General features: G+C 44.8%; 1 protein-coding gene across 2 annotated transcripts in view; it reads right to left on the bottom strand.

The window, feature by feature from the left end:
* The window catches only part of xpo6 (exportin 6), a 165987-nt gene extending 143331 nt beyond the window's left edge, over positions 1-22656 (bottom strand). For both annotated transcript variants that reach the window (XM_084325637.1, XM_084325638.1), the window contains exons 1-3: positions 22030-22656; positions 13344-13434; positions 9946-10058 (exon numbers count right to left, since the gene is read on the bottom strand). In XM_084325637.1, coding sequence (XP_084181763.1) covers positions 9946-10058; positions 13344-13434; positions 22030-22032 — 207 coding nt within the window. In that variant the 5' untranslated portion in view covers positions 22033-22656. The remainder of the gene's footprint in view (positions 1-9945; positions 10059-13343; positions 13435-22029) is intronic.
* Between the last annotated feature and the right edge of the window lie 712 nt (positions 22657-23368).

Below are 23368 nucleotides of genomic sequence, written 5' to 3'. Positions count from 1 at the left end.
TCTCTGGTCTGCATCCCCTTAACAATTGTATGTATTGAGCTGTACTGTACTGTATCCATTCTGCAATCTGTTAATAAAGTTTTCAATCAATCAATCAATCAGTCAGGACAGACAGCTGAAACCACCACAGTCAGGACAGACAGCTGAAACCATCACAGTCAGGACAGACAGCTGAAACCATCACAGTCAGGACAGCTGAAACCATCACAGTCAGGACAGACAGCTGAAACCATCACAGTCAGGACAGACAGCTGAAACCACCAGTCAGGACAGACAGCTGAAACCATCACAGTCAGGACAGACAGCTGCAACCACCACAGTCAGGACAGACAGCTGAAACCATCACAGTCATGACAGCTGAAACCATCACAGTCAGGACAGACAGCTGAAACCATCACAGTCAGGACAGACAGCTGAAACCATCACAGTCAGGACAGACAGCTGAAACCATCACAGTCAGGACAGCTGAAACCACCACAGTCAGGACAGACAGCTGAAACCACCACAGTCAGGACAGACAGCTGAAACCATCACAGTCAGGACAGACAGCTGAAACCACCACAGTCAGGACAGACAGCTGAAACCATCACAGTCAGGACAGACAGCTGAAACCATCACAGTCAGGACAGACAGCTGAAACCATCACAGTCAGGACAGACAGCTGAAACCACCACAGTCAGGACAGACAGCTGAAACCATCACAGTCAGGACAGACAGCTGAAACCATCACAGTCAGGACAGACAGCTGAAACCACCACAGTCAGGACAGACAGCTGAAACCACCACAGTCAGGGCAGACAGCTGAAACCATCACAGTCAGGACAGACAGCTGAAACCACCACAGTCAGGACAGACAGCTGAAACCATCACAGTCAGGACAGACAGCTGAAACCACCACAGTCAGGACAGACAGCTGAAACCATCACAGTCAGGACAGACAGCTGAAACCATCACAGTCAGGACAGACAGCTGAAACCACCACAGTCAGGACAGACAGCTGAAACCATCACAGTCAGGACAGACAGCTGAAACCATCACAGTCAGGACAGACAGCTGAAACCACCACAGTCAGGACAGACAGCTGAAACCACCACAGTCAGGACAGCTGAAACCATCACAGTCAGGACAGACAGCTGAAACCACCACAGTCAGGACAGAGAGCTGAAACCACCACAGTCAGGACAGACAGCTGAAACCACCACAGTCAGGACAGACAGCTGAAACCATCACAGTCAGGACAGACAGCTGAAACCACCACAGTCAGGACAGCTGAAACCATCACAGTCAGGACAGAGAGCTGAAACCACCACAGTCAGGACAGACAGCTGAAACCACCACAGTCAGGACAGACAGCTGAAACCATCACAGTCAGGACAGACAGCTGAAACCACCACAGTCAGGACAGCTGAAACCATCACAGTCAGGACAGAGAGCTGAAACCACCACAGTCAGGACAGACAGCTGAAACCACCACAGTCAGGACAGACAGCTGAAACCATCACAGTCAGGACAGACAGCTGAAACCATCACAGTCAGGACAGACAGCTGAAACCATCACAGTCAGGACAGACAGCTGAAACCACCACAGTCAGGACAGACAGCTGAAACCATCACAGTCAGGACAGACAGCTGAAACCACCACAGTCAGGACAGACAGCTGAAACCACCACAGTCAGGACAGACAGATGAAACCATCACAGTCAGGACAGACAGCTGAAACCACCACAGTCAGGACAGACAGCTGAAACCACCACAGTCAGGACAGACAGCTGAAACCATCACAGTCAGGACAGACAGCTGCAACCACCACAGTCAGGACAGACAGCTGAAACCACCACAGTCAGGACAGCTGAAACCATCACAGTCAGGACAGACAGCTGAAACCACCACAGTCAGGACAGAGAGCTGAAACCACCACAGTCAGGACAGACAGCTGAAACCACCACAGTCAGGACAGACAGCTGAAACCATCACAGTCAGGACAGACAGCTGAAACCACCACAGTCAGGACAGCTGAAACCATCACAGTCAGGACAGAGAGCTGAAACCACCACAGTCAGGACAGACAGCTGAAACCACCACAGTCAGGACAGACAGCTGAAACCATCACAGTCAGGACAGACAGCTGAAACCACCACAGTCAGGACAGCTGAAACCATCACAGTCAGGACAGACAGATGAAACCATCACAGTCAGGACAGACAGCTGAAACCATCACAGTCAGGACAGACAGCTGAAACCATCACAGTCAGGACAGACAGCTGAAACCATCACAGTCAGGACAGACAGCTGAAACCACCACAGTCAGGACAGACAGCTGAAACCACCACAGTCAGGACAGACAGATGAAACCATCACAGTCAGGACAGACAGCTGAAACCATCACAGTCAGGACAGACAGCTGAAACCACCACAGTCAGGACAGACAGCTGAAACCACCACAGTCAGGAGTCGGAATCTAACCGGGAACCTGCTGATTACCAGACGACCGCTCTACCTCCATGCATGTCATGTAATGACAATGTTCTAGGTTCAAAAGCCGGCCTGAGACCTTTATCTGCATGCACCCCCCCCCCCCCCCCCACCCTGTCACTCACTGTAATAAAGTAATGCCTTGCTAAAGAGTACCCATAGATAACAGTTATGTGCTTTTTTTTTATACAAATAAAAAACTGTAAATATGCCAACATTAGCAGGGTTGCTAGTTTTCAGTTGTAGTCCCTGGGCTAGATGTTTAAGCCAGAAAAGAAACAGAAAAATAGAATACAAGTTTCAAGTTTCTTCTACGTCTACAATGCTCTGCCTGTAGGTGTGACTTCCAGGAGCAAGGCTGTGTGCTGCTGTGATCCAATCCAATCCAACTTTATTTATAAAGCGCTTTAACAGCCACAGGGGCACAAAGTGCTGTACAGAGGGAGCATATTAAAAACTATAAGCAGCACTAAAAATAGATTAAAAAAAACAAGAGTACCAAAACAGAGAAGAAAAAAAAATAGGTAAACATAGGCAGAGTACCAAAACGATACAACAACAACACCACAGTAAGACAATAAGATCATAAGATCATAAAATCAACAAGCTACATGGTGTCGAAAGCCAGAGAGAAAAGGTGAGTCTTAACACTTTCAGTGCCCAGCAGGGGGCGCACATTTAGTGCTTGAATGCCCACCATCCACTTCAATGTTAACGTTAATATCGCCTAATCTAAGTTTTAAATTATGACTATGTGTCTAATCTGCCCGTCGCATTATCAATGACTCATTTCCAGTCAACATTGTCGAAGCGGATTGTTTTTTTATCGGTTAATTTCCGTTTTATAGCATTTTGAAAAGCCCTCGTTTTCACGGAAAAAACAAAGATTCCATGATAATCGGCCTGTACTGTAATATTCTAGAACGTTGTAATTTTTCGGCCTATTTATGAATCGTTTTCAAATAAACGCTAGATTATCGATAGTATATGTGTACATATGCACGCTGGTGCCGCGCGCTGAAAATCGATTCTCTCAGTTCTTGATCGCTCTTACAGTCAAACAGCCATATCACATTATAGGGGAAAAGCTTATATCTCCGTGAAAACGGGTCTGATTATCCTAAGACTGGTAAAATAGATTCCTTACCCGAGATCAGATGGTATCCAAATGGATTATTCCAATTCCTGATCGCCATTCCAAAAATCTATCCTTTTATTGATCCCACGCGTATACTGTAAAACACATATATTAACACATAGTGATTCGTGTGTATGTGAGATAGAAATGTCCAATTCCATTTATTTTACTTTTATGAGCGAGTGCACAGTTGTGGCATGGTGTTGATGTTTTTTTTTATATATATATATATATATCCAAAATTGAGATCACTGTCGCAATTTACAAAAGATGATGGTAAAACAAAAAGATGCAGCTTCTACACTCTACTTTTGAACATTCCGTCATTCATTCCTCTGGATGGACCAACCCGTTTAGAAGTCCATGTGCAGACAAACGGTGCGGTGAAACTTTCCAAAAGGTAATAGCAACTAGAGTTGGACCGAGCCGTGGTTCTGGTAACGTACTGAGCGCCTGGATACTGGACTTTCTGAGTGAAAGGCCCCAGGCGGTCAGGGTGGGGGGTCAGACCTCCAACACCATCACCCTGAGCATCGGGTCCCCCCAGGGCTGTGTTCTGAGCCCCCTGCTGTACTCACTATACACACACGACTGTGTGGCCAAGTTCAGCTCCAACTCCATAGTTTGCGGACGACACAGTGGTGGTGGGGCTGATCTCGGACAACGACGAGAAGGCCTACCGGGAGGAGGTTGAGGTACTTGAACACTGGTGCCAGGACAACAGCCTGCTCCTGAACATTGGTAAAACCAAGGAGCTGATCGTGGATTATAGGAGAGGACAGCAGGAGACACACACACCACTGAGGATAAACGGGGCTACCGTGGACAGGGTGAGCAGCTTTGAGTACCTGGGGGTCCACATCTCAGAGGATCTGACATGGTCAACACATAGACTCAGTCGTAAAAAAGGCGAAGCAACGCCTCTACCACCTGAGACAGTTAAGGAAGTTCAGAGTATCGGGGAAGATACTCCAGTCCTTCTACTCCGGAGCTGTAGAGAGCATCTTGACTGGAAACATCACTGCCTGGTATGGAAACAGCACGGCACAGGACAAGAAGGCCCTACAGAGAGTGGTGCGCTCAGCCGAGCGTACCACAGGTATTGCACTACCACCCCTGCAGGTTCTATACAACAAGAGGTGCAAATCCAGAGCCTGCAGGATAATGAAAGACCCTCACCACCCCAACAACAGCCTGTTTCAGCTGCTGAGGTCAGGCAAACGCCTGCGAGCACCAGCAACTAGGACAGAGACTTCGGCTCAGCTTCTTCCCCCAGGCCATCAGAGCCTTGAACAATGAACTCTCCACACACAAGCACACATGAGCACACACACGACACACACACTGTACACGCTCAAGTTCAAGTTTCTTTAATAGTTGTCATACAGAGGTACAGAATACTTTTGTACAAAATGCTTCTTACTGTTGCGCTCCAGAGACTGTGCATGACAAGATAAGTATGAAATAAAAACATAGTAAAGATTAGAAGTAAAAAAAGAGGTCACAGTGTTCAGTTTAGACATATGTACAATGTTCGTAGACGTAGTTACCATACAATATACAATACTGTGCAGTGTACTAATATACAATACTATATAGTGCAAGGCATAAATGGACGAGGTGCAGTTTAGGTACAATTCACAGTAGGTGTACGAGTTGTAGTGCAAATCCTTTATCAATAAATATAAAGTGTAAGTGTGTTTGTGTGATCTAAAGTGTGGAGAGTGGGTGCTGCAGTGTGTTGTTTGTTTGAGTGAGTGTGTGCGTGTGGGTGTGTGTGCTGTGTGCATTTGATGGTTGTTGCATAGTGATTATTGTTCGTTTAGCGATTATTGTTCGTTGTTCGTTTAGCAGCCTGATGGCCTGGGGATAGAAGCTCCTTCTGAGTCTTTCTGTGCTCGCCTTAAGACTTCGGTATCGCTTGCCTGACGGCAGCAGTTCAAAGAGGCAGTTGTTCGGGTGGCTCGAGTCCTTAATAATTCTCTTAGCCTTCCCCTTGCACCGCTTGTTGTAGATGTTCTGGAGGGTGGGAAGCCCCCCTTCAATTGTGCGTTCGGCTGAACGTGTCACTCTTTGTAGTCTGCTACGGTCTTGTGCAGTGCTATTCCCAAACCAGGAGGTGATGTTGCCGGTCAGGATGCTCTCTATTGTACATGAGTAGAAGTTCCTAAGGATCTTCTGACTGACTTGGAACTTCCTTAGGCGCCTGAGGAAGTAGAGGCGTTGTCGTGCCTTCTTCACAACACTGTCAATTAGGGATGTCCCGATCCGATCACGTGATCGGAATCGGCGTCGATCACGTGCTTTTCAGAGTATCGGGGATCGGGAAAAAATAATAATAAAAATCGGCAGTCAAAAAAAGAAAAATTTTATTCAACAAACATGACCATGTCCACGTCTTAAACTCATACGGAGGCCTTAGTTTTGGTTTTAAAGTACATATAATATATCATCATTAATGTATTTATTGTCACACAGAGCAGAATAATTATCCACAACAAACACATTCCCCTTTAATTTTCACCGTTGCAACAAACATTCCCTTTAATTTAGACGCTACACGCTACACGCGACCACAACAACAACACGTCGCTCCCGAAACACGGTTAATATCCACTGACTTGAGCAGCTAGACTTAATGTCAGAGGTTTGGAACTAAGCATTTTAAAAGAAAGTCAAGCCAGTTGCAATGTTTGCAAGGAGGAGATTCCGCATGGAGGAAAAACTCATGAAGCAGCAGGCTGGAGGCGAAGTTTTCAGACTAAATTTTCACCTGGAGGATAACGTTACGTGACTGAGGTTTATCGTCGGCCGTTTCAGACCAGAATGGACCATTACGTAAGTCGAACACTGAATGTATACTAATGTGCAAACATATATTGAAACTTTTAATATTTCTCATATGAAGCAGAAGCACATTTCTCAGGGTGAATGTAATAACAAAAGCCTCCGCTCTCGCGCCCCGGACTATTATAAGCAACAGATGGGCTTGTCTCGCTCTGCCAGTTTCTGACAAAAATGCGTCAAAATTGATTACTAATGTGAAAGATCGGATCGGAAACGATCGGATCGATAGATATTTAAAATCACATGCTCGGGATCGGATCGGAAGCAAAAAAAGGCGATCGGGACATCCCTACTGTCAATGTGTGTGGTCCATGTCAAGTCCTCGGATATGTGGGCTCCGAGGTACTTGAAACTGTTCACTCTCTCAACCGGTGCCCCGTCGATGCTGAGGGGGCTGTAGTCCTTGACCCCCGACCTCCTGAAGTCCACAATCATCTCTTTTGTGCTCACACACTAGCAGCCACTTTAACCTGAGCAAGCACACATGAGCACACACACAACACACACACTGTACACGCTCACACACTAGCAGTCACTTTAACATGAGCACACACACACTCATACTGCACACGCTCACACTTATGGTCACTTTACAAAAGGAAAGGTCACTTTAAGAATAGTATAGTATAACTTGAGATTGTATAATATAGCATTGTATAGCAGTGTACATAAAGACCCAGTGCCTCATCCGTAGCTAACAGTGTATTGCACTACCACAGGACCTAGCATGTCCTACCATGCTCCATAAATAACTCTGTACATATACCGATATGCCCTACTTTGTTTACTCGTTTTATTGCACAAAGTCGTTCTATTGGATTCTTATTATATATTTTACTATTGTATTATGCACAATCGTTGCGGGCAAGACCCCCCGCATTTCATTGTATACTTGTATGCCGTGACAAATAAAACTCTTGACTTGACTTGACTTGTACAGGTTGTGTGTGGTGCGAAAGCTCTGGGAGGAGGATGCGGACAGAAATCGGCGGAATAAAGAATAATATAGATTTTAAAAGTGTGTGTGACTGGCTTTGCCATGACTATATATATATATATATAGTAACAAGAAAATGTAAAATAAATAAAAATGAAAAGGAAGCATGGTGCAGTCCATGCATTTATTTTGCATTTATTTAAAAAATTTTGGACTTTATATTTTTGTTTTGTTCTTGACTTATTGTGATGTTTCTTCTTGACTTGTTTAAAGAAGACGTGTCCGGCCCATGGGGACATTAGCGTGTGTTGTCGGGCCTTAAAGAAGACGTGTCCGGCCCATGGGGACATTAGCGTGTGTTGTCGGGCCTTAAAGAAGACGTGTCCGGCCCATGGGGACATTAGCGTGTGTTGTCGGGCCTTAAAGAAGACGTGTCCGGCCCATGGGGACATTAGCGTGTGTTGTCGGGCCTTAAAGACGACGTGTCCGGCCCACAGGGACATTAGCGTGTGTTGTCTGGAAGGTAGTTGGTCTTCCTGTGTAGGAAGTGGGCCTCAACATTGACACCCTTCCCCCGAGCTCCACTCAGAACATCACACTCTACACGCCTCAAGCTACAGTGATGTTCTCTAAAACCATTTATTACAAAAACATGGATATAAGTGATGAGTCAGAACGGTCACATCAGCTGGAGGAGATTCTGGCTCGAAATCGGCAAACGGATATTAACCTACAAAAACTACGGAAAAGGCTAATCCAAGGTACTCTTCCAAAAGTTCCTAATGGAACAATAAGAAGCAAGCCTGCGTGTGTTGGCTGGGTGTATTACAGTATCAAGAGCGCCACAGTGTGTTGGCTGGGTGTATTACAGTATCAAGAGTGTGTTGGCTGGGTGTATTACAGTATCAAGAGTGTGTTGGCTGGGTGTATTACAGTATCAAGAGTGTGTTGGCTGGGTGTATTACAGTATCAAGAGTGTGTTGGCTGGGTGTATTACAGTATCAAGAGTGTGTTGGCTAGGGATGCCCCCCGGACCCCGGTTTTAAACGGGAACCGGTACTATATTAGAAAATACCGGAGTATTTATAAGCTCCGACGTCCTCGGTACTGCTATCGATACTCTAGAGAAATTATTATTATTATTATTATTATTATTATTATTATTTAAAAGTTGCAAACGATCTATCCTCTCTCTGTCTCTGCACGAGAAGCGAGCCACAGCGAGTCATTATTACACACACTCCTCGCGAGTCGCTCGCTAGTAGTGCTACATACGGGTACTCCTTAATGAAAGTTCTCCGTGCTGAAGGAGATGCTTCCAGCTGCAGCCGTTCAGACCAGCGCTTACAATATGTGCGGGGCTTGTAAGCGCTGGTCTGAACGGCTGCAGCTGGATACTATTGTGCTGAAGCGCGCTGCACACAGACACAGACAGCTCTGAGTCTGCATGCACCGTGACTCGTGATGGCGGATAGAGCGAAGCGTTCTAAAGAAAGTATGGATATACAACGCACGTTGCCACAAGTGCAACAAAACATTTGCCAGTAAGGGTGGCAATACGAGCAATTTATCAAAACATCTGTTGGCAAAACATGATATTAGTGTGCAGAAATGCGCGTATTCGACTGCCTTGCGCGCAGTGTTCCATCTGCATCCACGTCCACTGCCGCCGGTAAGCCAAGATACGGAGTTTCCTAGGCTAATAACGAATTATTACAAATAGGCTAATAAACAAAATAATTGTTTAGCTACAAATACTACAATCTAAACTTTTTATAGATCGTCAAGCTGAGGCGTCAGCCACCAATGTGTCCCAGGCCAGTGAGCCCAGGGCCACCACACATCCTTCCCTCTACCTCCCTCCACCACCCAAAGTCCTTTCACCCTAGCAGCTAGAGGAAGGATGACAGAGGATAGGGTGAACGAGTGTCACAGTTCTGTTAGCCTTTTGCATTTGTTGTTTATTATAAAAAGTCTATAATTCAGAGTCAGACACATTTAAAACATTGTTGCTGCTGTTGCTGAAGAAATTATATTCATTTATTATATTTATTTATAAAGTTATATAAAAGAACATTGCTGCTGCTGTTGCTGAAGAAATTATATTTATTTATAATACTTATTTATAAAGTTGTATTTATAAATAATAAAGCAATGTTGATTCTGTTCTTAATTAATTGTCTTTTTTTCTTGCAAAAAAAGAACCAAAAAGAACCGATAAGAGTATCGATAAAGTACCGAACCGTTAAGCAGTATCGATAAGAGTAGTAGTATCGATAAAATCCTAACGATACCCATCCCTAGTGTTGGCTGGGTGTATTACAGTATCAAGAGTGTGTTGGCTGGGTGTATTACAGCTTTGGATATTAACCCTTTCACTGCCGCACTACCAAACGATTAACCCTTTCACTGCCACACTACAGAAGGTTAACCCTTTACTATCACACTACCGACGGTTAACCGGCAGTGAAAGGGGTTAACAGTGAGAGGCAGAGGGAGAGTGAGACACGTTGGCTTCCTCCTCGTACATCCTCGTTGTGGCGGCACTCACCTCGAACACTGTGAGGCTGTACATCATCACAGACTCGTTGTGGGTGTTGGAGAGAAAGAACAGACAGTGTCGCCACGCGGCAGCCTGCTGAGCGAAGTTATTCAGGAGCTCATCTAGAGAGAGAGAGAGGGGGGGGGGGGAGAGAGAGAGAGAGAGAGAGAGAGAGAGAGAGAGAGAGAGAGAGAGAGAGAGAGAGAGAGAGAGAGAGAGAGAGAGAGGGGGGGAGAGAGGGGGGGGGGGGGGAAGACAGAGCGGTTGTTGTTGACAGAGGTACATGACCAGCCAGTGTTTCATCATCAGGTTGACTCTGATGTCACATCATGACCAGCTAGTGTTTCATCATCAGGTTGACTCTGATGTCACATCATGACTATTAGGCGATATGGCCAAAAATGGTAAAAGATTTTTTTTTATTAAAAAAATTGTATCACGATAAAAGAAATTGAAAAATAATATCGTTCGATATAGATCATTATCGATATTTTTATTAGTATATAATTTTATTTTTATTATTATTATTTAAACAAATGTATGTTTATTTTGCAGCAATTCTTTGTCGTTGCCGCCATCTTTAGTGTTACATCCCCTCACACTCCAGTTCTCAGGCTCCATCTTTAGTGTTACATCCCCTCACACTCCAGTTCTCAGGCTCCATCTTTAGTGTTACAGCCCCTCACACTCCAGTTCTCAGGCTCCATCTTTAGTGTTACATCCCCTCACACTCCAGTTCTCAGGCTCCATCTTTAGTGTTACAGCCCCTCACACTCCAGTTCTCAGGCTCCATCTTTAGTGTTACAGCCTCACACTCCAGTTCTCAGGCTCCATCTTTAGTGTTACAGCCTCACACTCAGTTCTCAGGCTCCATCTTTAGTGTTACAGCCTCACACTCCAGTTCTCAGGCTCCATCTTTAGTGTTACAGCCCCTCACACTCCAGTTCTCAGGCTCCATCTTTAGTGTTACAGCCCCTCACACTCCAGTTCTCAGGCTCCATCTTTAGTGTTACATCCCCTCACACTCCAGTTCTCAGGCTCCATCTTTAGTGTTACATCCCCTCACACTCCAGTTCTCAGGCTCCATCTTTAGTGTTACATCCCCTCACACTCCAGTTCTCAGGCTCCATCTTTAGTGTTACAGCCCCTCACACTCAGTTCTCAGGCTCCATCTTTAGTGTTACAGCCTCACACTCCAGTTCTCAGGCTCCATCTTTAGTGTTACAGCCTCACACTCAGTTCTCAGGCTCCATCTTTAGTGTTACAGCCTCACACTCCAGTTCTCAGGCTCCATCTTTAGTGTTACAGCCTCACACTCCAGTTCTCAGCTCCATCTTTAGTGTTACAGCCTCACACTCCAGTTCTCAGGCTCCATCTTTAGTGTTACAGCCTCACACTCCAGTTCTCAGCTCCATCTTTAGTATTACATCCCCTCACACTCCAGTTCTCAGGCTCCATCTTTAGTGTTACAGCCTCACACTCCAGTTCTCAGGCTGCATCTTTAGTGTTACAGCCTCACACTCCAGTTCTCAGGCTCCATCTTTAGTGTTACAGCCTCACACTCCAGTTCTCAGGCTCCATCTTTAGTGTTACAGCCTCACACTCCAGTTCTCAGCTCCATCTTTAGTGTTACAGCCTCACACTCCAGTTCTCAGGCTCCATCTTTAGTGTTACAGCCTCACACTCCAGTTCTCAGGCTCCATCTTTAGTGTTACAGCCCCTCACACTCCAGTTCTCAGGCTCCATCTTTAGTGTTACATCCCCTCACACTCCAGTTCTCAGCTCCATCTTTAGTGTTACAGCCTCACACTCCAGTTCTCAGGCTCCATCTTTAGTGTTACAGCCTCACACTCCAGTTCTCAGGCTCCATCTTTAGTGTTACAGCCTCACACTCCATTTCTCAGGCTCCATCTTTAGTGTTACATCCCCTCACACTCCAGTTCTCAGGCTCCATCTTTAGTGTTACATCCCCTCACACTCCAGTTCTCAGGCTCCATCTTTAGTGTTACAGCCCCTCACACTCCAGTTCTCAGGCTCCATCTTTAGTGTTACATCCCCTCACACTCCAGTTCTCAGCTCCATCTTTAGTGTTACATCCCCTCACACTCCAGTTCTCAGGCTCCATCTTTAGTGTTACATCCCCTCACACTCCAGTTCTCAGGCTCCATCTTTAGTGTTACATCCCCTCACACTCCAGTTCTCAGGCTGCAGCTGGTTTGAAAGCGAAAGTACCAAAAACAAAAGTGGCTGTGGCTCGAGTTTCATTCCACCGCTCGCTCTCAAGTTGTTGCAGTCATACATGAACTCAAACTTCATAAATAAAAGGTTGCACATGCAAATCATTTTAGTTGCTATTTCGAGCCCCGGCGGTAATCCAGAAGTCTGGTCCACAGCGGCGTAGAAGGTTTAACTGCAGTATTTGTCTGTAAAGCCTTGATGAGTCAAACCCAAAACCTCACATCGATATGAAGATCCACCAGCCTTCAAACCATATCCTCACACACTTATATATACATGGTGGCAGCATTTATACAGGTGGGCTCCACTTATATATACATGGTGGCAGCATTTATACAGGTGGGCTCCACTTATATATACATGGTGGCAGCAGTTATACAGGTGGGCTCCACTTATATACACATGGTGGCAGCATTTATACAGGTGGGCTCCACTTATATATACATGGTGGCAGCATTTATACAGGTGGGCTCCACTTATATATACATGGTGGCAGCATTTATACAGGTGGGCTCCACTTATATATACATGGTGGCAGCATTTATACAGGTGGGCTCCACTTATATATACATGGTGGCAGCATTTATACAGGTGGGCTCCACTTATATATACATGGTGGCAGCATTTATACAGGTGGGTTCCACTTACATATACATGGTGGCAGCAGTTATACAGGTGGGTTCCACTTATATATACATGGTGGCAGCATTTATACAGGTGGGCTCCACTTATATATACATGGTGGCAGCATTTATACAGGTGGGCTCCACTTACATACACATGGTGGCAGCATTTATACAGGTGGGCTCCACTTACATATACATGGTGGCAGCATTTATACAGGTGGGCTCCACTTACATATACATGGTGGCAGCATTTATACAGGTGGGCTCCACTTATATATACATGGTGGCAGCAGTTATACAGGTGGGCTCCACTTATATATACATGGTGGCAGCATTTATACAGGTGGGCTCCACTTATATATACATGGTGGCAGCAGTTATACAGGTGGGCTCCACTTACATATACATGGTGGCAGCATTTATACAGGTGGGCTCCACTTATATACACATGGTGGCAGCAGTTATACAGGTGGGCTCCACTTATATACACATGGTGGCAGCAGTTATACAGGTGGGTTGGGCTCCACTGTTTGCCAAACTTACCTATCTCTCTCTTGCGCTCATTGGTGGTACAGCTGTGGAAGAACTCAGTCATGAGGCTCTCCAGGGCCCGCAGGGAGTTCTCCTCTGAGGCCTAGTGAGGACAGAACAGTTATTAAAGAGTCATAACATCCCATAACAGTTATTAAAGTGATAACATACCATAACAGTTATTAAAGAGTCATAACAACCCATAAGTTATTAAAGAGTCATAACATCCCATAAGTTATTAAAGAGCAGGGTTAGAAATTAACATTTTTTTTCAATGGCTTTTTTTGCCCCGCTTAATTGCTTTTCGGGGGCTTTTTTTTGTATTTCGGGGGCACAATATTTTTATAATGAAAATTAACATAAAGATTATAAAACATTGTTGACACTTTTTTTTACAGTCTTCGTCCCTATGTTTGATAACGTAATGTTAATGTCTCCATATATAGGGCTCTACGCTAACCTTTTTCCCAAGGAGCACATGTGCTCCTAAATAAAATGTTAATAAATAAAATCTAAATACAAATTTAGGAGCACACAGAAATTTAGGAGCACAGTGACAATTGTTCAAGTAACACACACGCACACGATGTGTGACATCATGGCTTGGTTTCATGTTTTGAGGTACCTTCAATTATCTGTAAATAATACATACATACTCTAATACATACTAAATAGATTAAATATTATTGTCCCTGAGGGCAAGTTGTGTTGTTTTCTTGATACATCTACAAATAGCAGACGAATAACCGGTTGCCTCTGGATCAATGAATGTCTAATATTGAATAATATTATTAGATATTTTATTTTTAACATCCCTAATTCCAACAGTCAAGAGGCTTGTTTCAAATTGATGAAAAACCCCACACACGCAACGTTTCTGAGTATAGGCTCTGGCCAGATCGATCAATGAAATACGTTGCGCGCTCAGCGCTGTGGAATGAAGGAAATGCGCATCGGGATCGGATTTGGATGTTATTCTTTGTAGTTGTGTTACAAATGGAACGGTCTTTCCCCGCCGAACACAAGTTACTTAACGTTACACAGATGCTTAGCTTCTAACGTTAAGATAGCAGTGTAATGCTTGATGAGAGCAGAGCGCTCTCTCTGTGTTCGCACCTCTCAAGTGCCTGGAAGCGTGTTGCTTTATGACAGGTCATGAGTGCAAGAATGTGACAATTTGACCATGTGACCGCGGCAACGCGGGAGAGCGGCAGTGCGGAAATAGGCTGTCTCTAAGACAAACTCTAACCTTAACCAGCTCCTTAACAGCGCCTAAACTTAACCGTTCTAACCTTAACCAACTCCGAAACAATGCCTAACCTTAACCTTAACCATGCCTAACCTTAACCATAGAAAGAATATTGCCATTCTCTTTGACAAACTCTAACCTTAACCAGCTCCTTAACAGCGCCTAAACTTAACCGTTCTAACCTTAACCAACTCCGAAACAATGCCTAACCTTAACCTTAACCATGCCTAACCTTAACCGGCGAAAGAATACACGGTAAAAAAAAAATCACGTTAAAAAAAAAATTCATGGGATTCGAACTCGTCAACAACGAACCGCAGGACCGCTGCTATGCCAGGTGAGCTGAAGCGCCGAATGAAAATCATGGCGGATTCCTGCGGCGGTTACCTAATTCCGCTCGCGCTCTGCCGCGCCGCTCGCTCTGCCGCTCCGCTCGCTCTGCCGCTCTGCTCTGCGGTTGCCGCGCCTGCCGCGGGGCATGGCGCAGCCAATCAGGGAAAACGCGGAAGCAAAAGCAGCACTCATGACATGTCATTAAGCAATAGGCTGCCTGGAAGCATCTCCCTGTAAACACGCAGCGGGCCCCGCCTCCCTCCTCCTTGGAACAAACATTCCACCCAAAAACTGAATTTCAGTCCAGTTTCAATCTGAACTATTAACAGCGGAGCTGTTTTGTAATCTTCACAATCACTCGTCTGTCTCGCACTGCAAGTAAATGATTTTTCCGGTGTGCACAGTACACACACATATTATTAGGGGCAAATACGCACTGTAGAGCATATATATAATTATATATATAATTAGTAAACTGTCGGGGGCTTTTTTTGCCCCCCTTAACTGATTATCGAGGGCATTTGGTCAATTTTCGAGGGCATTTTGCCCCAAGCCCCCGTTAATTTCGAACCCTGTTAAAGAGTCATAACATCCCATAACGCCCGCTTATATAGAGACCCAAATGTTCTAGAATGTTCGGTTATGACATCATACGGTGACATCACGAAGGTTCCATAACTTTCTATCATGACGTCATACTGTGGTTCTAGAATCTACTAAAATCTACTACCAGGTGGCGGCTACGTGGCGTAGTGGGCAAGGCGCTCGCCACGAATACTGGAGACGCTGGGCTCGCCTGTTCGAGCCCAGCGCTCCACATTGCTTTCAGTTTAGCTGGTCGTCCGTACTAATACACATTGGCCGTATTAGGGGGTGGGAAACTGATGGGTGGGGATCGGGCGTTGTGGACAGCGACTCCTACAGGTCGGTTGGTGCGCCTGCGCAGTAGAATCAGGAAGTGTCGGGGGCAGCGTGAGCCTCCCACGCGTTACTCCTCGCCACTGAGAGATCGAGCTGCGCAGGTGAAAAGATGCGACTGCTGTTACCTCAAGTACCGGAGGGGACTCGTGCTATGTATGACTTAGTCCACATTGCAGCCGGCTTGTGGGAGGCAAGAAACAGCGTTCGTGACAGGGGAGGGTTGAATTGGACGATACGAAATTGGGATGGGAGAAAATATAGAAAATGGGAGAAAAAGTGGATAAAAAAAAAATCTACTACCAGGTCTGGGATATCCTTCCTCCAAACCGAGTCTAGGGGAAGGACCTTATATGAGGACGTAAGTAAGTGGCGATAAAAGTCAGAGACGAAGCCTCTCGACGTCTCCTTGTCATAAAATAATTTGTGAAACCTGTGGTGCTCAAGTGGAACATCCCATGGGACGCTGTGAGCCTTCAGAGCTGCTGAGTATAACGTTGCTACACCCTGAACAATAGATCCTTGATGTTGAATGGGCCATAGTAATGTCAATTTAGCAATACAATTTAAAAAGTTATAGCCCTGCAAAGAAGGTAAACATCCCCATAGACAAATAGAGCTGGCGGAGGATGGTATATTAAGAATATAAGCCTGGCGACCAAAGTGTTAACATCCCATAAGTTGTTATTATTAAAGAGTCATATTAACATTAACATCCAAGTTAACCTCACATCAGTAATGTTTTTTTTGTTTTAGATATGAATGGCAAGTTTGGTAGTCAAATTAAAATATTGAAATTCATTCCGACAGCTTTATGCTCATTGCGGGTAGAGAATGTATGATATTATACAACGGCATGCAAATTTCTCGATTCTGATTGGCCATTTACACGTCTTTATTGGCAACAATCCACGCTGCTGGCCCAGGACCCGCCCACAACCGACCCACATCACATCACTCCGCCGGATCACAAGAAGGTGGCCAATAATCTTTACAAATGGATATGTTAATGGCGACTAAACGACTAAATATCAAGCGATTCTGTCACAGCGAATGTCTTAGTCGTTTAAACAATGTTGGATGATGTAATTGATGGGTCTTGAATCATTCTGTAACAAAAGAAAAATCGCGGATTGATTGATGGATTAATTTGCGATTTTTTTTTCAATTTCTTTTTCCTTTCGACTGTCAGCGCTCGCTCTAGTCTCCACCCACCGCCACACACCCCCCCCCCACACACATACACACACACACACACGCACACACACACACACACACACACACTCTGCCTGCAACGCGGGGGATAGTCAGAGAGCTGGGTGCTGCGCTGTTCTAAGTGAGCATGGCCTATTGAGTTGATTGATTGATTGATTGCTAATTTTATTACTGTACGCTTGGTTTCCAACTGGTTAAGTTTAGGCCCTCTACAGTAGGTTTAAAAAAATAAATAAAAGAATAGGGCGAAGAAAACGTTTTTTTCCTATAGGGCAAAGAAGACTTTTTAATTTGTTTTACCTACTTTATATAGAAGCATCTAAGAATGAAGTTCTATGGAAAGTAGGTCTGCATTCCCTTAACAATTGTGTGTATTGAGCCGTACTGTATTGTACCCATTCTGCATCTGGTAATAAAATTTTCAATCAATCATTCCAATAATACACAGTTGGATGTGTTAGTTGGTTGGATGCACTTCAAGCTGCTTCCACATGAGGCAACTTCTCTCAATCATTCCAATAATACACAGTTGGATGTGTTAGTTTGGTTGGATGCACTTCAAGCTGCTTCCACATGGAGGCAACTTGTCTTTTTTGTAGTTGTGGGAACTACTTTTTCTGGCGGATGGTTTTCTCAATAAATCTTCGATTAATGTGTGTTTATTGTATAGAAATAAGGTTGGATGAATCTGGCAGTTGTATAAAAGCTTTACATCACTTGCAGTCGTGATTTGTGACCAATAAACCATGCCTAGGGGGGTCTAACGACCACCCCTAGGCATGGTTTATTGGTCACAAACCACTCCTGTGCGTGATGTAATGCTTAATTACAAAATGGGTATGTCAGTAATGTTGCCTCTTTGATAAATACTTAAAGCAGAGTGCATTGACACATATTTAAGCATTACATCACGCGCAGGAGTGGTTTGTGACCAATAAACCATGCCTAGGGGTGGTCGTTAGACCCCCCTAGGCATGGTTTATTGGTCACAAATCACGACTGCAAGTGATGTAAAGCTTTTATACAACTGCCAGATTCATCCAACCTTATTTCTATACAATAAACACACATTAATCGAAGATTTATTGAAAAAACCATCCGCCAGAAAAAGTAGTTCCCACAACTACAAAAAAGACAAGTTGCCTCCATGTGGAAGCAGCTTGAAGTGCATCCAACCAAACTAACACATCCAACTGTGTATTATTGGAATGATTGAGAGAAGTTGCCTCATGTGGAAGCAGCTTGAAGTGCATCCAACCAACTAACACATCCAACTGTGTATTATTGGAATGATTGATTGAAAATTTTATTACCAGATGCAGAATGGGTACAATACAGTACGGCTCAATACACACAATTGTTAAGGGAATGCAGACCTACTTTCCATAGAACTTCATTCTTAGATGCTTCTATATAAAGTAGGTAAAACAAATTAAAAAGTCTTCTTTGCCCTATAGGAAAAAAACGTTTTCTTCGCCCTATTCTTTTATTTATTTTTTTAAACCTACTGTAGAGGGCCTAAACTTAACCAGTTGGAAACCAAGCGTACAGTAATAAAATTAGCAATCAATCAATCAATCAACTCAATAGGCCATGCTCACTTAGAACAGCGCAGCACCCAGCTCTCTGACTATCCCCCGCGTTGCAGGCAGAGTGTGTGCGTGTGTGTGTGTGTGTGTATGTGTGTGGGGGGGGGGGGGTGTGGCGGTGGGTGGAGACTAGAGCGAGCGCTGACAGTCGAAAGGAAAAAGAAATTGAAAAAAAAATCGCAAATTAATCCATCAATCAATCCGCGATTTTTCTTTTGTTACAGAATGATTCAAGACCCATCAATTACATCATCCAACATTGTTTAAACGACTAAGACATTCGCTGTGACAGAATCGCTTGATATTTAGTCGTTTAGTCGCCATTAACATATCCATTTGTAAAGATTATTGGCCACCTTCTTGTGATCCGGCGGAGTGATGTGATGTGGGTCGGTTGTGGGCGGGTCCTGGGCCAGCAGCGTGGATTGTTGCCAATAAAGACGTGTTAATGGCCAATCAGAATCGAGAAATTTGCATGCCGTTGTATAAAGCAATTTAATGGCTATGAATTTGTATCGTGTCAATAATGTGTCACCAGATCACCAATTACAAAATTATAGCCTTAATAGTATTATTTAATTAAATAAGGGATCACAATTAAGTATGACATTATTCACTCCCGACAATTTAATGGGTGACCTGACCTTTAGCTCGTCAGCCAGTAAGCTGTGCCAAGCGTTGCAAGAGGGCACCAGCCTGGCACCAGCATGGCATACACCAGGTGCTTTCCACCAGCATGGCATACACCAGGTGCTTTCCACCAGCATGGCATACACCAGGTGCTTTCCACCAGCATGGCATACACCAGGTGCTTTCCACCAGCATGGCATACACCAGGTGCTTTCCACCAGCATGGCATACACCAGGTGCTTTCCACCAGCATGGCATACACCAGGTGCTTTCCACCAGCATGGCATACACCAGGTGCTTTCCACCAGCATGGCATACACCAGGTGTTCCACGTGGGAAAATGGGAAGGAGGGGCTACAAGCCTCCTGCTGCAACATGTAAACAACACTCTCTCTCTCCCTCTCAAGCTAGCATCGTGCAGCAAACGTTCACATTGTGAAAAAACTAAATGATCAAAATCATAAATTGAACCCTACTGGCAGCAACTATAGACAAAGTAGTAGGAGCGTGTGACAGCAGGTTTAGAGAGGCCATAGAACAACCATATGGGACGAGGTGGAACACAGTGTGACGGTGAGCCATATCAGTATGTGAGGCTGAGAGTGTGCAGCCAAAACAGCTCAGGTTAGCAAAACGTGAACTCAGTTTGCACGTGTTGTGTGTCGATGCTCGACACCGCTCACCGGCTGACGAGCTAAAGGTCAGGTCACCCATTAAATTGTCAGGAGTGAATAATGGCATACTTAATTGTGATCCCTTATTTCATTAAATAATACTATTAAGGCAATCATTGGGTTATATCTTCATATGCACATTCCTGCACATTTTAACTGTTCTTCTTTTACTTCTTTTATTCCAGAATGTATGTTTGTAAGTGCAAATAACAATAAACAATATGAGCAAGATCTTGTTTTCTAGCAGGTAGCTCTCTAAGGCTGCAGTTTCAGGGTTATCTTGAATTGATTGATTGATTGATTGAAATCTTCATTTAAATGTCTTTGGTATCAGCAATGAAAAAGTGGCATCGGCTGTTGTTACATTGATCATCACAGCCTTGTATTTTAATAAGTTAGCTCTGCAAAGTGGTCTCCTCTCCCCACCTGGCCCAGCAGTGGTAGGAACAGTCAGAATTCCTCAAATGAGCCACAACTTGTAGAAGAAGGGGGGGGGGGGGGGGGGGGGTGTGTCGGTGCTGCTGCACCCCGGAAACTCTCACTAACAAACCGTTATGTTATTGGTTACTAAGTCGAGGGATTCAGGGTGTGATTTCAGATGCGATCACGAGTGATTTAAAAAAATTATAAAGTAATGACAGGTCTTAACCCTTTCACTGCCACAAGACAGAAGGTCAACCCGGTACCGGTCGGTTGTGTGATAGTAAAGGATTGATTGAACATGTTATTAATAGAGTGCAGAATGGGTACAGTACAGTACAGCTCAATACACATAATTGCAGACCAGAGAAAGACTTTCGTCTTGTTTACATCAGGGTCCCCCATTTTCAATTCATCATAACATATATGACATACAGATAGACAGTACTGCTACATCTATACATTTATGACATACCAGATTTGCAAATACAGTACTGTTTGTGATACAAAAGTGTCCAGAAAAGAGAGTATATACATTTGACGTAAAAACTGTACATTGGAGGAGGTTGGGTAGGTGGAGTGGGTTAACCTTCTGTCGTGTGGCAGTGAAAGGGTTAGGGTGATAGTTAAATAACTAAGTTGTGATTGTGTTACTCACCATGCTACAGATAGGTAAATAACCATGTTGTGGTTGTGTTACTCACCATGCTACAGATAGGTAAATAACCCAGTTGTGATTGTGTTACTCACCATGCTACAGATAGGTAAATAACCATGTTGTGGTTGTGTTACTCACCATGCTACAGATAGGTAAATAACCATGTTGTGGTTGTGTTACTCACCATGCTACAGATAGGTAAATAACCATGTTGTGGTTGTGTTACTCACCATGCTACAGATAGGTAAATAACCATGTTGTGGTTGTGTTACTCACCATGCTACAGATAGGTAAATAACCATGTTGTGGTTGTGTTACTCACCATGCTACAGATAGGTAAATAACCATGTTGTGGTTGTGTTACTCACCATGCTACAGATAGGTAAATAACCATGTTGTGATGGTGTTACTCACCATGCTACAGATAGGTAAATAACCATGTTGTGGTTGTGTTACTCACCATGCTACAGATAGGTAAATAACCATGTTGTGATGGTGTTACTCACCATGCTACAGATAGGTAAATAACCATGTTGTGGTTGTGTTACTCACCATGCTACAGATAGGTAAATAACCATGTTGTGGTTGTGTTACTCACCATGCTACAGATAGGTAAATAACCATGTTGTGGTTGTGTTACTCACCATGCTACAGATAGTTAAATAACCATGTTGTGGTTGTGTTACTCACCATGCTACAGATAGGTAAATAACCATGTTGTGGTTGTGTTACTCACCATGCTACAGATAGGTAAATAACCATGTTGTGGTTGTGTTACTCACCATGCTACAGATAGGTAAATAACCATGTTGTGGTTGTGTTACTCACCATGCTACAGCTAGGTAAATAACCATGTTGTGGTTGTGTTACTCACCATGCTACAGATAGGTAAATAACCATGTTGTGGTTGTGTTACTCACCATGCTACAGATAGGTAAATAACCATGTTGTGGTTGTGTTACTCACCATGCTACAGATAGGTAAATAACCATGTTGTGGTTGTGTTACTCACCATGCTACAGCTCCAGGCGCCTCCACTGGTCGGTGTTCAGCAGAGATCAGTGAGCTGCCTGCTGTTAGCCTGTCAGCTAGCCACTGGAGCTAGCTAAGGTGTAGCCTGTGGGCTAACGCTGAGTGTTGACATCTAACCACAGCGGGATCATATCCCTATGTTCCCCGATTTATTGATTAATTGATTGACCTGACCACAGCACGACAGAACAACAAGACATCTAATGAAAGCTAAAACACCAGCAGCTTGTTACAGATCAAACACGCTGTGCTCTGCAGGCTGTACCGTGAGCTGGAACCGATGACAGCTGCTGCGAGCCGCAGCGACGGTTAACTAACGGCGATCAATATTAAATAAATGTTAAAAACGCCAGGTAACCAATGGCAACACGACAGTAATGTAACGTTAGCTCGTGTGGTCCAGCGGCGTGGTGTCGGTGAGAGCCCCGGGGTTAGGGCTTGTTGTCGCTCACAGTAACTCTCTGTCTCTGTGTGTGTCGCTGCCTGTCGACGTGTGTCTCTAGCTGGGCCCGCGTGGAACTATACTGTCTTCATGTTCTCCTCCTGATCACTCGCGGCTCTGGGCGGCTCTGCTCCGCTGCTTGTTGTTTCCCAAGGGCCTTGCGTCGCAACTTCCTCTCTGGCTGTTGTGACGTCACGCCGGGCCTTGCGTCGCAACTTCCTCTCTGGCTGTTGTGACGTCACGCCGGGCCTTGCGTCGCAACTTCCTCTCTGGCTGTTGTGACGTCACGCCGGGCCTTGCGTCACAACTTCCTCTCTGGCTGTTGTGACGTCACGCCGGGCCTTGCGTCACAACTTCCTTTCTGGCTGTTGTGACGTCACGCCGGGCCTTGCGTCGCAACTTCCTCTCTGGCTGTTGTGACGTCACGCCGGGCCTTGCGTCGCAACTTCCTTTCTGGCTGTTGTGACGTCACGCCGGGCCTTGCGTCGCAACTTCCTCTCTGGCTGTTGTGACGTCACGCCGGGCCTTGCGTCGCAACTTCCTCTCTGGCTGTTGTGACGTCACGCCCTGCTTATTGGGTTACCGTTTATTCACACGTCCCGGGCAGCAAATGACAACACAAAGAACAGTGTCTGCATATCGGATGACTGGAATACGTAACACGTCATCACGCACGCATCATTGCTGTGCTGTGGTAGGCTATGGGCTACACAGATATCCCTAGGATATTACATCTCCCTTCCTAAGATGAAACTCACGGTGGCAACCTAGAATCCTGAAACATTACTTTAGAATATACGGTACCGTTTGTTCTATATTCACACACCTGTGGACCATTATTTATATTCCAACAATATAGGCAGACACGGTATACTTA

Source organism: Notolepis coatsorum (assembly GCF_963971535.1).
Source record: "Notolepis coatsorum genome assembly, chromosome: 12".
Classification (NCBI taxonomy): Eukaryota; Metazoa; Chordata; class Actinopteri; order Aulopiformes; family Paralepididae; genus Notolepis; species Notolepis coatsorum.
The sequence above is the reverse complement of the archived record's forward strand: the minus strand, read 5'-3'. Positions and strand labels throughout refer to the sequence as shown.